Here is a 16180-nt window from a genome sequence, read left to right as displayed (position 1 = left end):
CAAAATGATAATATTTCAAATTTTATAAAATATAAAATCATAGATGAAAAAATAATTTTTTTTTAAATGCAACACAAAAAAATTATATTGTAAAAATCAAGAATAATATAATATTTTGAAATCTTAATTTAATAATAAACAATCAGAAAACCTAAAATCATAACATCCAAAAGATATCCTAAATTGATAAAATTTACTAAAATAATATGATAGATACTATGTATATAATTTAATAAAATAATAGAGTGATATTATTAAAACATAAAAATGTATTTACTTATAAAATTGTGAAGTACTAAATTGATATATGCTAAAGTATTATTTTTTAAACACAACATGAAAATATATATCATAAAAAACATCCATCTACTGTATAACTAAATAAAATTTTCAATATTTTATGAAAATTGTAAAAATTAAAAGTCTATATTAAAGAAGATTATATATATTTAATTATTTTAGATTATAATTTATGTATCAAATTCAAAAATATATTAATAAGTAATAACAATCAATAAAAATATGAAATGTCAAAAACAAATCCCTATATGACAAAACAAAAAATCACTTAAGAATAAGAAATTTAAACAATAAGATTATAGAGTTATACAATATATAACACTAAATTTAAATCATATATTTTAAACTTCTATGATAATATTAAAGTTATATATTTATAAAATGTAAAATGGCTGCACGAATGTGCGGGTCAAAATTCTAGTTTGTTGTTTAAAATAGTCAATTGCACTAATTGTTTGTTTGTATATATTTTTACAATAAAAAATAGTTAGAATAAAGCCTATTAACATAAAAATAGATCGAATGAGTAAGATGCTTTATAAGTAAATAAATGGGCTAATGTAATAGAGTATAAAAACTAGAATGAGCCTCTTAACATAAAAAATAGATTAAATGGCTAAGATGTTACAAAAAAAATAAAAAAATGATTTAACATAATTTTAAAAAAGCTTACGACGAGGATTGTGCTAATAAAGGGAATATTCACATATTTAGAATTCCATATACAGCTTACTAGCTTAGTAATGGCTTCCGATCAAATGTGTCAAATTCTTTTATTAAGGCAATTAAATTTGGATTGTTTAGGAATGCAGTTAAATGATAAAAATCCCAATGACATAAACTTGTAATATTAAAAGTGAAGTGAAAGTTAATTTCAATTTGTACTTCAGTTTAATAAATTAGATATTTAACTACACGAGTTTGACATACAGAAATATAAACAAGATTTGGAATCCGTACCATGGATTATATTAGTATTATTATTGTTTATAGCTTTGCTAAGATTGAACATCCTAATCCTTTTTTTACAGTATTGAATTGTGTAAAGTCTACGAAAACATGCTGCTTACTCGTCTGAAAAGAGAAATCCAAAAAAAGGCATGATCTAATGAGGAGGAACCATATGGCCTAAAGACAGCCAGACAATTTTCATTTACCATTACAATTTCAAACCAAATGTAAAATCCATCTTTCTCTGGAGCTGTTGTATTATTTATTGTTCACGGACAAGTTGAAATATTGAATCCATTAACTTTACTCATAGAATACACATAAGAACGTTGAACTCTTTAATATAAAACCTCTACTTCTTTTTTTTTTTGGGCAAAAAAAAAAAAAAAACCTCTACTTCTTTGAGTCTTTTTTGCATTAGTTTTCGCTTTTCTTGCATCAAGCTGTCCGCTTCTGACTTCTCTGCGTCACCGCACTATTACTACAACTACCAGTTGCTTAATATAATTAGTTTTGTTATCTTTTGATAAGAAAAGAAATATCACGTTTTACCAAAAAAAAAAAGAAATATCACGTGGATATCTCTAGCTCTAATGCAAATATGTGTTTGGTTATTCAATAGCATTTTAAAAGAAAATAAAGTAGAAACTCTATAAATCAATACTCAATCAATCAATAAACACGTTAAATTAGTAATTTTTCGCTTTTGAACTGGATTGGTTCAGAATATGACACAAATCAATATAATAATAAGATAATATTTTTTGAAATTTTATGTAAATATACAATCCCACTAAAATCATAAATTCATAATTTATGTATATAAGGTTTATAAGTACAAACAAAATATTGTATTATTTGTTCTATATTCACAATGTAGTTCATCTCTATTTTTCTTAATACTTCAATACATTTAGTAAATTATATCTAAAATTGTATTTTAACTCTATGAAACATATTATGTATACACCAAATAGTATAACAAAATGATTCAAAAGTCAAATTTCTGAAAATTAATAAATATATATACAACAAAATAAACTATTTTCTTATTTTATAAAAATATATATTCTAAAATAGAGAAATAAAAAATAACTATATAATTAAGAATCTTTTACTTTGTGTGCTAAAAATTTACTTAAAAATTAAGAATCTTAAAAATACAAATTAATTGCATATATATATATATAATATTAAAATGAGATGAAACATCCCAAAAAAAAAAAGATCACACATCACATATACCACCCGGACCACCAAAGGTGAAAGTTTGCTGATGAGACCCAAAGTTATCAAGGTAATTTACATCGTAACATTCAGTAAAATCTGCATCCTCAATGACTATGTTAGAATTAATGTCGACACTTTTATAATCCAATGCCACATATTTTACAAAATGCATGTAACAAGTATGCTTTAGATCCACCTCATCATCTAGTGGTTTATTCGCATTTCCCATCGGTGGACTAACTATATCGAAGGGCTGCAAGTTTTCGGTCTGTGCATTGGTGAATCCACCATACCGAACCTGCTCAGCTCCGTCTTCTAAATATGGCAGAAGCTCCCCTGGCCAATAGCCTATGTAGGTGTTCCCGTTTGTAAACAACCAATTTTGTGTTTTGGGATCCTATCATTTGTGCCAAAAAAACACAAAGCATAAGCTTTTTTACTATGGGTACACAATACTATACTATAGGTCTATGATGAAGTCTCCCTAATTTTTTTTATCTAGGAGTAGATTTTGGTAAGAGATTATCGGTTTTGGAATAACGCTAACCAAATCTTTGGTGATTTTTTAATTTTCATTCCATATTTTGTATAGATAATAATGTAATTACATAGTATATAGTAACAATTTTATGTTTTCTTTTGAAATATCTTATTCATTTTGGATTAGTTCGGTTATTCATTCAAATAATGAATATCCCTAGTTTTGTCGAAAAAGAGATCACAATGAATCAATGTAAAGCTGAGGTTATTTTAATCCGTAAAATAATTGTTATACCTGTTGGATTGATAAGAATGTGTTATATTGTTTGCCTCCCACCCTAGAGATGTTCGAAAAGGAGAACCAAGATAGAGTCTTGAGTCGAATTGAACAAGATACGGTCAACTATGTCACAAAAAAAAAAGATTAAATGGTTTCGTTATCTTGTCGATTGAAAAGGATATAATCAAGAACATTGATTACGCGAGCAAAAGACAGACTGGGAGCGAATACCTAACGCTGCTCCTAACGGTAGAGCGTCCTGCAGTATTTTCCACATAATTGAATCTTTGGTAGAATTTTTAATCCACAACACATGCTTAATCCAATCAAGATCCTCACGATGGTGAGTGCTTGGCGCTTCGTCTTGATTTCTTTACAGCCTCAAAGTAGCCTGATTTGGTTGTGTATTCCACAAACAATGTGGTTCAAGACTAATATATCTGTGGTTTTACACATCGAAGTCAAACCGAACCAGAAGTAACCCAAACCCGGTTCTCGTTGAGACCCATTTGGCTAATCTTTTAGACAGATCGAACCTAACTTCTCGCCAGCTATTTTGACATGTTTATTGAGATTCGAAAGACCAAAACCCTCATCTTCACTTTTCACCAACCACTTGAAAAAAATAAATCGTTATATATATATATATATAAGAAAAAACTTGTGCGCCTGCAAAAAAGCGTCATGCTTTGTGGCGTAGAAAGCAGTTTGAGTTGATTAGAACTTTTATGTCCACTTGAAATTCCTTTTTTGGATTTTATCTCATCACTTGTTTGTGTCTCAGAATCTCTCCCGTTAACTCGCATCTTACTTTTGTTTTTTATTTCACTGGAGCAGCTCCTCTGAGATCCATTCGTTACCGATTGGCTTCTCTCTAATCAATCTCTGGTAAGCCATCTGATCTCACTCATTGTCTTCTTTATTGCATTAGAGTTAGCTAAGGATTCAAAAGATTCAAACTTTCTCAGTAAAGTTTACATCTTTTTTGTTTCTTGGAGATGGCGGATGCGGCGAAAGATTTAGCTTCAGGGACTGTTGGAGGAGCGGCTCAGCTAATCGTAGGCCACCCATTTGACACAATCAAGGTCAAGCTTCAGAGCCAGCCTGCTCCATCACCGGGACAACCACCGAGGTACACGGGAGCAATCGATGCGGTTAAGCAGACCGTTGCTTCTGAAGGACCTAAAGGTTTGTACAAAGGTATGGGAGCTCCTCTTGCTACCGTTGCTGCCTTCAACGCGGTTCTGTTCACCGTGAGAGGTCAGATGGAAGGTCTGCTTAGGTCTGAACCTGGTGTGCCGTTGACCATTAGTCAACAGTTTGTGTGCGGTGCAGGCGCTGGTTTCGCTGTCTCGTTCCTTGCTTGTCCTACCGAGTTGATTAAATGCAGGTTAGGTTTTTTTATAACATAACTAAAAGATGTCTGTTTGTGTTTGTGTGTGTTTTAATTTTTGTCTTGCTATTAGGTTGCAAGCACAAGGTGCTGGAGGGGGAGCCTCTACCACAGGCTCAGTGGTTGCAGCTGTGAAATACGGTGGACCTATGGACGTGGCCCGTCACGTGCTACGATCAGAAGGTGGAGCAAGAGGTCTATTCAAAGGTTTGTTTCCGACATTTGCTCGTGAAGTCCCGGGAAACGCGACAATGTTTGCAGCGTACGAAGCTTTCAAGAGGTTCTTAGCTGGTGGTTCTGACACTTCAAGCTTAGGACAAGGGTCATTGATCATGGCTGGTGGAGTTGCTGGTGCGTCCTTCTGGGGGTTTGTGTACCCGACCGATGTGGTGAAGAGTGTTCTTCAGGTTGATGATTATAAGAACCCAAAGTACAAGGGTTCGATGGATGCTTTTAGGAAGATTCTGAAAGCTGAAGGAGTGAAAGGTTTGTATAAAGGGTTTGGTCCAGCTATGGCTAGGAGTGTTCCTGCTAATGCTGCTTGTTTCTTGGCTTATGAGATGACTAGGTCAAGCTTGGGATAAACTGGTTCGGTTTGGTTTTTAACTGTTGGTATGTCCAATTTGTGGATGTTCCATTGATTAATCTTTCTGTCTCTTTACAATTTATACAATTTACTTCTGAAACTCGAAAGTGGTTATTGGAGAATGATTATTTACATATTAAAGAAACAAAAATTGAGTGACCAATTTAGCCAAACTGAGCCAAAATGTCATCAGTTTTATGTGTTCTAAAAATCGGTATTAGGCGGCAAACAACCAAAATGAAACGATTTAAAAATCGGTATAGGCATTCGAAAAGATAAGTGCCTGCCTAATCAATAATCTCTGTACATTGGTTACCTCAGTTGTAATTTTATTAGATTCAAATACTGAAAACGATTGTAATCGAACAAAAAAATACTATATATTTAGATCAAAAGTGAGCCAAGCCAAAATATTTAACTGAACAAACCAAAATATTATAACGAACCAAAAATACTATATTTAACTGTACCGAACTAAGTTTGTTGAACTAAAATGAGCCAAACCAAAATACTCTGCTCAACTAAATAAAATTAAACACAATTTGAAAATAGTCTAACGTTTATATAAATCTTTAAAAAGTAATATAAAATTTATTTAACAAATTATCATAAAATATAAATAAGAAGCTCCAAATAGTAATAATATATCCTAAAACTAGTTTCTTAAGAATAAATAACAAAAAAAAAATTGAACTCCAACTTCTAAAAGTAATGTTTCTGAGCCTAAATTTTATATTAAATTTTATATACAATTAATTTATTAAATTCAACCTTTTTCCAAAAAAAAAATTGAAAAAAATTGCTTTCCAGTCACCATGACTCATTCAATATTTTCGGTATGATATTCGTTAAGTACACCAAGCCAGACAACTTTAACGCTTTGATTTATATGGGATGGGCCATAACAGATAGGCCAATTGTAAATATGTCACGTCACGTGGCCGATAACAAACTACCGTATGACTAGTGCTTGCTCAGTAGGGTGTCAACAGCAAAAAAGGAGGGAACTTAACAGATTTATCCTTATTCTTCATACATTTTTTTGTTATTTATAAAACTTCTCGACTATAAATACCAAAATAGCATATCATAATTCGTGAAGAAAAAAATAACAAGTCTAATGGAGACGATGGAGCAACAAAGACATTCACTCTCTTCTTTGCCTATGCTCTCTAGGCTTGAGCATTTAGATTTCGTTGTAAATCGTTCTCTTACCTTATAAAAGATTGTTTACATCGTAATGAATATACTTTTCATTATATTGATTCGACTACAATATGTTTTGTTTCATGAATGTAGATAAAGAATCTAGAAAGACAACAAAACCTTTCTAAATGGAAAGACGAAAACGCATCTACCACACGCGGATTAATCGACAGAGGCACTGCGGTTAGAGAAGCTTATTTCAAAGGATCCTTATTAGATCGAATCGCAGCTTTGGAGACCAGACTTTTTCAGGTATGGTTTAGACCAAAGTTATTTTCAAATGAGTCTAATGTATTAGTGTTTCTGTACAATGTGTTTAATGGTTTTTCTATAATGTTAAAAAGATATGTTTGGAGTTGGAATCAGGCAGTGCGTCTTCTACTTCAACTGGAGGGTCCGGTGAAACATCAAACCAGAGGATTAAGAGAGATTTGACAAAGACATTACCCATTTTCACTAGCAACGTTAATCCTTTTCATATCCCCTTGCAACCTCCGCATGATACTCATGTATATAAATTTATGATTATTTTCTATGTTCATTGATTTTACATATATATATATATATATATATATATATATATATATTTATATATATATAGTAGTTTACTTCTGAATAGCATATTACAAACAAACAAAAAACAATCATATGGTAACAGGATCGTCCACGACTATACAATATATGCTATCTAATACCGTCACTAACTATATTGATTGTCTTGTATATTTTCGTTTTTAAGAATTTAACAGATTGGACGTGTCACTTTTCTTTCCTATTGTGTATATGTTTTTGCTGATTAAACATATTATTACAATATGTAGGAAACAGAAGAGAAGATTGAAGAAGAGGAAGAGGAAGAGGCAGAGATAAATACTGAGAAACCATTACTGGAGAAGAAGAATAAGAAGAAGGTTGCTAATGAAACTTGCAAACCAAATAAAAAGACAAAATCTCCCAAGAAATGGTGTCGATTTAACTTATTGGGTTGCTAAGTTGATTTCTTTTGTTGTTTGGACTATGCAGTATTTCATATTTCGTTTAAACCTAAATTTTCCTTAATCTGTGCTACTTTATCCATCAAATTTAGGACTAATCAGCTTTTGCTTAACACATTTAGCAAACATGATTATCTAATATAAAATTCTAGTGCACCTTCCCATCATGCAGTTTTCTAACGACTAATTTAGCATTAGGAATTTGTATAGATTTGTAATTCCTAATGCTAAATTAGTCGTTAGAAAATGTACTATATTAATGAACTCTTATATTGTGAAGGTATATATATATATATGCTTATTTATCCAAACTCTAGCAATATAAGCCAAAAAAATGTACTATATTAATGATTAAAAACTGAAGACCATATTACCTTTTAGGATGTACTATAAACAACGACACCAAAATATAAAAAATGTGGCTGTAGATATATGTATAACTCTACGTTACACCACTTTAAAAAATATTCTTACGTGTATATTCATTAGAACTTGGTTTGTGGATTAAACCCTTTAACAAAAAAAAATTGGTCTGTGGATTCATAAAATATAAAATGTACAAATTTTTAATAAAAATAATTTTCGTATTCATAATTTATGTATTTTAAGCTTTGTATAATTTTATTTAAATTTGGGTACATTATAATTAGGCTTATAAAGTCAAGGCGAAAGGCTTTGAATTTGAAAGTTAAAACAAATTCATTCATCGATGGGTGTATTACAAAGTTGGAGTCGGATTATGATATTAACTTTCTCATATTTTCGTTACCAGCCAAAAAAAAAACATTCTCATTTTAAACTGAAAGGAATGAGTTTTTTATTAACGTAGTGTAAATGTGTAATCTAAGAGCAGTCTTATTGAGGATATTTCATAAAGAGTTCTCAAACATTTATTTAATATAAACTAGGATCGGCCCGCCCTACGGGCGGAAAGTTATAATAAAACTATTTTATATGATTTCATATTAGTTTATAAAGTATTTAAAATCATTATAGAAAATGATATTATAGACAAACAAATAATGAAAAGAATTTTTAGATCATATTGTTATTTTCAATAAATATTTTTGGTTTGAATTAAAATGAACGTAACCTTCATTATTTTCTTTTTTAGAGAATAAAAAATTAGCAAAAATATTTTATAAAATGTAATAATATATACATATATATACTATTATTATTTCTATTTCAATTTGATATAATAAAAATATAAAGTTAAAATAAATAATGCTAAATTTATTTTAAGACGATTTAAATTTTAAAACAATTTTACACAAATTATTTCTTTTATGATAATAAATTAGTCTACCTCCAAACTAAGTCATTTAAAATATAATTGATTAAAATAATTAAATCTCAATTTTAAAACACTATATATAGTTATCTAGATATAAACCTGGAAATGGGCTTTTTTATCTCTCTCGCATAACTTACACAATATAAGACCCAATCGTAATGTAAATGGCACATAAGTTGATTTGTTTACGTTTTTATTTAAGAGCTTTTTCTGAAATATCCTTAAACAAAATCAAATTAAAGAGAACATGTCGTCCACTCAAATCTTATCGTCTTCTGTCCTCTCAATCTTTAACGGCGTAGTTCTAAACAAACTCTATACAGCCGCACAATCCACTCCGTCTCCGCCGGCGATCCACTGGTTCCCACCTCTCGGCAGCAACGGCCATCAGATATACCTCTCTCTCCTCTCGTCCCTGTTCGGAAACAACGAAGACATCGCCAGCGATGTCTCAGTGGCGTGTTGGTTGGCAATGGTTACGTCACTAACTCAGCCCAAACTTCATCTGAAAAGTCAAATATGAAGGTGTCCACTCAATATTCTCAAGATCGCTATTTAATTAAAACAACTACCTTGTCGTTCGTGAGCATGGCGGCGCTGATTAGCTTTTCCATTTTTTTTTACTTTTTGCGCTTCCCAGAACGGGTCATTACTTTCTCGGTCGTGTTGCAATTGAAAGAGTAGGAATTGTGAATGTATTTTGCTGTAAACAGAATTCCAGAGAGAGAAATAGTGAAGAATGGAATGTAGATTGCAGTGGTGAGAGCCATGGAAGTCGACATCCATATTTATAGGTACGATTCTGAGAAACGCAAAGACGGTGGGGTTACTGCATCCTTTAGTGAGAGGCGAAAAGTTTGTTGTCGCAGTTATGAAGCTTTATTAGATCAATTGAATGAGGCGTTTTCTAAGAGTCTCTGAAAGATAGGGTATGCGAGGAGACGATGATGACATTTAGAGTTGCGGACAATAGACCATTCTCGAATACACGGTCCATAAAAAAATAAGTTTGGTAGAAATAAGCCCATCCAATTGTCAAGCCCATCTGATTTGAGAATTAATGAAACGCAGAATTTCGTTGCAGGAGGACACGTGTCGCAACAGTATCATACGAATTTATGACCTGTCAGCTGATGTGGATAGCCTGGGAGAGATACAAACCCTTCTTTATATATAAAGATATTATGTTGGGTATCTCAAAATCATGAAAAATCAAGCGTAAAATATCTCATTGAGAAAATTTAAATTGTGGTTCAAAGAAAAAGAGAAATTTTGAATTAAGTTTTTCATGATTTTGAGATATCCATGTTTAATTATTACTCTACATACACTTTAATTTAGGTCGAGAACTCCATTATGAATACTTCTAACGGAGGTGCTCTAGATAACTGGAAGCAAAAGTGAGAATCAAAGGATGCTTCTTGAATTACTCCGTTAAGGAATATAGGGACAAATCTACTAGTAGGCACTGCAAGTTGCCAACTTGGTTAATTGAAGAAAGTCAGAAAGTGAAAATTGAATTTTATGTGATTGGACAATAATAATGAAAACTGAAAAGATGAAAATTAAAGGGTCCAGACTTCAATGATGGTGAACCAATTAGAAGACTATTTTTCTAGCAACCACGACTTTAGTGATTTAACAGTTTGAAAATCCATTTATAATTAATTATCTTCAATACGTTTTATTTTATTAGTTTTGTTTAATATAAGTTGTTGATATTTAATAATAAAATTCATAACATTCTACTAAACACATTTGTCTCCCCTTTGGTTCAGAACTAGAAGTTCATCAACAATCACAATTTAAATACAGAAACATTTAGGGACAATAATGAAGGCGGATTAAACACGCTGATACATAAAACGAAATGAGCAAATGTCTTCACATAACATGTTAAATTATACTTACAAGTTGCACGTTTTATCCATTATCTATAAGATAATCAATACACTAACTATAAAGCTATTGACTTTTCCATAATGGACTGAGCAACGGGAAGAAAAAGCCCGGTGACGGCGGAGGTAGCGGTTCGTTACCGCCGGCTATAAACCGCGGTGAAAACGCAAAGAAATTGGGTGATAATATCGGAAACGGTGATCTAGGCGGCGGCGACAAAACAAACTGTGACGCTGGAGACTGGAATAACATTGGACTTGGACCGGATTGATGTGAAGGAATCAAACCGGGTGATGGCTGAGTCGGATTTTGGTTTTGTAGCTGAGGTTGGTTTCCAACAGGGCTTGATTCGATTAGGTAACGCATATAAGCGGAGATTGGAGATTCGGCCGGGTTAACCGATAATTGGTTATTACGCTCGGCTATTGGATCTGATTGAACCGGAGGTGGAGGTGGATGGTGGTTGACTTGAGTCAAAGGAGCCGGTCTAACTTTGACCAACCTTGAATTTGGAGGTTTTGGTGGGTTTGTTGACTGTGGAGGATTTACTGAAGAAGCTGAACCGAGTCCGGTTAACTGTTGAACAATGGATCTAAAATCGGTTTTGTTGATGTTAAAAAACAAAGCTTGAGGATTCTGTTGTTGATTTTGCTGGTTTGATGAATCTTTACGGATGTTTTTCCCAATCTTATTCACACCTAGATGATGATGCTGATGATGATTATCACTATTTCTCTGGTCATCCATCACTAAGCCTGAAACAAACAAACAAAAACAGATGCAAAGTATTCTTTGGAAGAAATCAGCCAAGACACCACAAAGCAAGCTAAAATCAAACGGTTTTAAACTCTTTTAACGAGAAAGAGAACTAGCTTACACGTTTTCTGATGTTGACCAGAGTAATTTAGACTTGGAAAAAAGAAGAGGAAGAGGAGAAGAACAAAACAAGAAGACGCTTTAAAGATAAAACAAAGGAAAGTATAATTTTGTTGACTCTCTTGCTCTCATCCCTTTATATATTTCTTGTAGAAATTTGAATAGTCGTAGTTTAATTGTGTTGGAAAAAAATATAGTAATAGTTTAAAACAAGTTTCTTATTCAATAACCAGCAAGTTGATCAAGTATATACAAGTCAAGGGCTAATGTTAAGATAATAGCAAATTTGTCTATATATTTATTCATAAATTATTATGAATATTTTTTTATTCTTTTTTTTGGTAAAAATGCAAAAATATTATTATCAAATTTTAGATTTTTGACAGAAATACAATGACGACAAGAAAAAGAGAAAAAAAACTAAAGTAATCGAACTAGTCAAAGCATGGACAAAACAAATAATAATCGGTAAACAGAGGCCTCAACTAAACCACACAGCTGCTCAACATAAAAAGAAGGGCCACAATTAAATCGAAAGAGAAAACCCGATAATTTTGACCTCCCTAAAGATCTGCTCTTAAAGATCTGGCCTGACCAAGAATAGCTCGCTGAAGATGACGTTAGCATCTACCAACACGAACAGCCAGCCACGCCCGAGGTCAAGCACCCGCCTCAACGAACCAAACATTTATTCGGGAGAGAAAAAAAATTACAAGGCACATGCCAAAATCAATTGAAAACCGATTCCGAGCCCATGGTTTACAAAACCGTCACGACCACACACACAGTAGCTCGTAATACTACCTTTCACCGTAGATTAACCACGAGTCCATCGGAGCCTTGATGGTCACGTCCTTAGAATCAAGCAAGAAATCAGAACCTTGTAAAAGTCTACTCACCGATTTCAAAAAGAGCATCAAAAAAGCAAAGAAGATAAACCCTTATCAGAAACGATCCGAGTGGATTGGTGTTGGAGCTGCGCATAGTCCACTCCACACACCCCACCAACTGGGAGAGAGTGAGATGTTGACCAGACTACCCCACCAGCCTTCCGGACACGCTCACCCGTCAAGAACCAAAGGATATTGTTTCAACCTCCAGACAATCTGAAATCCCACTGGTTAAGGAGCCGCAAGAGACAATGAAGAAGAGCTCAAAAGCCGCATACTCGCCGGAGGAATCCAGATAAGACGAGGGTGGAGAGGACAGATTCATCCACTATGAAGCCCAAAACTGCAATATCTGGAAAATCAACCTCCAAAATCGATCCACGCGAGTGAAGAAAAAATCACCGGTTGAAGTCCGCAAGCTCCTAAACGACGACTCCACTGCAAACACCCGGCCTATAAACCTCACCCTCCTTCCAGATCTAGAGGCCTCAACTGACTTCAAGAACAACCACCTGCGGATCTGAACAGAGGTTTTGCCGTAAAGATTCAGAACTAAGACATATCGGTCCAAATAACCCGAAAAGCAAATGAGCAAACAGAAAAAAAAAAGATAAAAGGGAAGAGAGGCTCTGCCCACTAGTGAAGGCGCACGGTGGCAGAGGAGACACACTTACTAGAGAGATGCAAGAGCTAGAGAGAGAACGCAAATAATTGTAGAGTCACTACAAAAAAAGGATCATATTACATCACTTAAATAGAATCACAAAAATAAATGATACTATTTAGAATTACTTATTAGGAAATGATACAAACGATGCGGTTATTAACTTGTTTGGCATCGATTGAATGAAATTGATGCAAATCTTTATTAGTTTACATCACTTTTTGAAAAATGATAGAAAATATGAGTTTACATCACTTATTAAATGATTCAAAAGTAAAATCATTTTAATAAATGTTGCAAATTTGACATCAATGATAAAAATGATACTAACATAATTTTCATTAGTTACTAATATGTACGTAGATCATTTCTGCTTATAAACGATTTTTTATGCTTTGATAAACTATTTCGAATTGATTTAATAAGTAAGCTACATTAATTGATATTTTTAATATTAAAAATATAACATATATATTAACTAAATAAAGAATCTGAAAATCTATATTAAAAAAAAACATTTTTATACTCACTAGAATACATATTTAATTAAAAGAAAGAAATTATTCTATTTTTTTACAACTAATATTTTAAATTTTCGACCTAATTAATAAATGTTAATAGTTAATCTTATATATGTACTGCGTTAAATTGTTTTGTAAAGAAAATTGTAAACCATTAAAAATCTATATGTTTGTTACCAAAAATATAGCAATATCTCCTATTTTATCTCACCACTAGTTCACGTTTCCTTCTAATAAGAAATCAACTGAATAAAAGCAACGATCCTTTACATCTTTTTTGCAAAGTCTTTTCTTCCACACACAATTCTTTAACACAGTTTAAGAGAGGTTGAATCTGCAGATCTGAAATAATATTCTTGGAACCTTCGTGAAGTCTATTATTGTTTACCTCAGGAACCATTGGTTAAGGTTAGTCAATAGTGACAATCTGATGCAAACTTTTCTTTATATTGTTTTTGTCTATGAATCGGTATTTTCTTATATGAGTGATGATGATTATGGTTTTATTTGTAGAAGAAACTATTAGCTTAAAACCCTACAACCAACAGCAAAAGATACAGAGAATTGGAAGAAGAAGAAGCTTGATCGAAGAACTCTTACGGCGAACTATGTTTATCTGTTTTTTTAATTGTGTTCTTTTGTTTTCTTGTTTTTGTAATTTTCTTATTTTTAATTGTAACATCAATGAAAAGAACAATAAGAAATCATTAACAATTAATAAAAGTATTTAATTTATTTATTTACTGCTATCAATTTAATATTAATTTTGTATTAATAAAATTAAAAAATCAACATGATAAAAATTTAGTTATTCAATTACCAAAAGTGATATAATTAATTATTAAAATCAATTAATTGATTGATGCTAATATTAACATCATTTTAATAAATGATATAAATATTAATATCAGTTATTGTAATTGATATATATTTTACATCATTTATAATAGTTGATGTAAATATTTAGCATTTTTACATCAATTATTAACAAAACGATGTGAATTATTTGCATCACCACTTTCAGAGTCATTTATATAAATGATGCAAAATTATTTTACATCATTTATAACTAATGCAAAAATACAAAATAAATGATGCTAAACAACAATTTTTTTGTAGTGAGTAGGGATTGTAAACATGGTAGGGAATATTCAAAATAAAATTGTCACAATTATTATGAAGTTATTATACAATCAGTTAATAATTTGTAAATTTATTATTATTGCTATTTGACGATAAAATTTATTATTATCTAAAAATACAACATTAATAGCACACATGAATTATTTGTAATAAACGTTATACGTAAGGCAAATAGAGATTTATAGATTGTTTCGTAACGACAAAGATTTTTATGTTTGTTCATATATGTCAATTATCAAGTATATTTTTTGTCAATAATGTGGAACATGCAGATTTATATCTGGACTGTGACATACTAGTATCTAACACAATCAGTAACATACATACACATCGTGATCATACGTAATAGATTAAACATACACACACACGCAGTAAAATGGAAAACGATTTTTTATTCAAAAATATATTACAACAAAATAATATAATATTGAAAGAGAACATAAATAACAAACAAACACATGATTTTCATCAAAATAATACTATTTTATATCTCACATATTCTATCATGATTTATATAACCATGAATCTGGATTCAAAACTACATATAACCAGTTTTTATCTTCCATAAAATCTCAGAATCATAATAAATCATTGATGATCATATGTTAGCCTTGCTCTTCTCTTCTATCAACCCTTGATCTCTCAGATTCTCAAAACTCCAATTCCTTCTCATTCCACTACTTCTCACAAGCGTTGGCTGTTCGGTTCTAAGCAGTCCATTGCCAGAGTTAGAACCAACCGGACCACTTAGCCTAATATGAGGAGTCTTTTTCACCTTCTTCATTCTCTGCGCTAAAGACGATCCTGATCTTCCAATTTTCTCAGAGATCCTAGCATTCAAATTACCTGACCAATTTCTCCCACCAACCTGATCAGCACAATAAGTTTTACTTTTACCTAAGACAGGGTTACTTTCGACCGTTGATGGTCCGCGACCAGAGAGATCAAATTCTTTGTTTGAATCGGTTCGTGAAAGAGCTTGACATGATAGGCAATTTAGACTCATAGCTTTTTCTTGATCTCCTTACGTCAATGGAGACCAAAATGAGAGAAAGAGAGATGTGGAAGATGAAAGAGAGTTGGTTTTATTTGGTTAGTACGTAGTTTTTATTTTAGTAAAGACTAACAAAAGACTCATCTAAATTTGGCCAAGAATGTATATTTGTAAATTTGAATTTTCGGTAACGTAAATTGAACATAGTTACATCATCTCACTCACACATTAATTAACAACTTAAATTGTAGTTTTGAGAAAGTTGGTCGTTGGGTTCATTAAAGACAAACTAAGTTAATTTCCGCTCTAAGGGCATCTCCAACCCTACTCCATTTTCAACTCCAAACATCATTATGGAGTAAAATTTTCTCCAACCCCATTCAATTTTCAACTCCAAAATGGAGTAATAGCTAGGGTTACTCCATTTATGGAGTAATCATACCCATTACTCCATTTTGGAGTTGAACTTTTTTTA

General features: G+C 31.9%; 4 protein-coding genes across 5 annotated transcripts; 2 read left to right on the top strand and 2 right to left on the bottom strand.

Moving 5' to 3' along the window:
• Positions 1-3819: 3819 nt before the first annotated feature.
• Positions 3820-5320, top strand: LOC106399954 (mitochondrial carnitine/acylcarnitine carrier-like protein). The gene is made up of 3 exons (XM_013840392.3): positions 3820-4129; positions 4240-4631; positions 4708-5320. Exons 2-3 carry the CDS (start codon positions 4240-4242, stop codon positions 5216-5218), a joined length of 903 nt encoding a protein of 300 aa, XP_013695846.1. The 5' UTR covers positions 3820-4129; the 3' UTR covers positions 5219-5320.
• A 975-nt stretch (positions 5321-6295) lies between these two features.
• LOC106413385 lies at positions 6296-7581 on the top strand. 2 transcript variants are annotated; one of them, XM_048760419.1, is made up of 4 exons: positions 6296-6418; positions 6520-6678; positions 6771-6935; positions 7248-7579. In XM_048760419.1, the coding sequence occupies exons 1-4, from the start codon at positions 6341-6343 to the stop codon at positions 7416-7418; spliced, it is 573 nt and encodes a 190-aa protein (XP_048616376.1). In that variant the 5' UTR covers positions 6296-6340; the 3' UTR covers positions 7419-7579. The 2 variants fall into 2 exon arrangements, with proteins under 2 accessions (XP_048616376.1, XP_048616381.1); XM_048760424.1 differs by having other exon boundaries at positions 6301-6415; positions 7248-7581.
• A 1313-nt stretch (positions 7582-8894) lies between these two features.
• LOC106399933 (protein HAIKU1) lies at positions 8895-11678 on the bottom strand. Its single transcript, XM_013840379.3, has 2 exons — positions 11495-11678; positions 8895-11372 (listed from the first exon to the last, which is right to left on the bottom strand). Exon 2 carries the CDS (start codon positions 11362-11364, stop codon positions 10684-10686), a length of 681 nt encoding a protein of 226 aa, XP_013695833.1. The 5' UTR covers positions 11365-11372; positions 11495-11678; the 3' UTR covers positions 8895-10683.
• A 127-nt stretch (positions 11679-11805) lies between these two features.
• On the bottom strand, positions 11806-15785 carry BNAA02G24660D. Its single transcript, XM_048760416.1, has one exon. It carries the CDS (start codon positions 15715-15717, stop codon positions 15310-15312), a length of 408 nt encoding a protein of 135 aa, XP_048616373.1. The 5' UTR covers positions 15718-15785; the 3' UTR covers positions 11806-15309.
• Between the last annotated feature and the right edge of the window lie 395 nt (positions 15786-16180).

Source organism: Brassica napus, chromosome A2 (genome assembly GCF_020379485.1).
Source record: "Brassica napus cultivar Da-Ae chromosome A2, Da-Ae, whole genome shotgun sequence".
Classification (NCBI taxonomy): domain Eukaryota; kingdom Viridiplantae; phylum Streptophyta; class Magnoliopsida; order Brassicales; family Brassicaceae; genus Brassica; species Brassica napus.
This window is presented reverse-complemented; position numbering and strand designations above follow the sequence as displayed.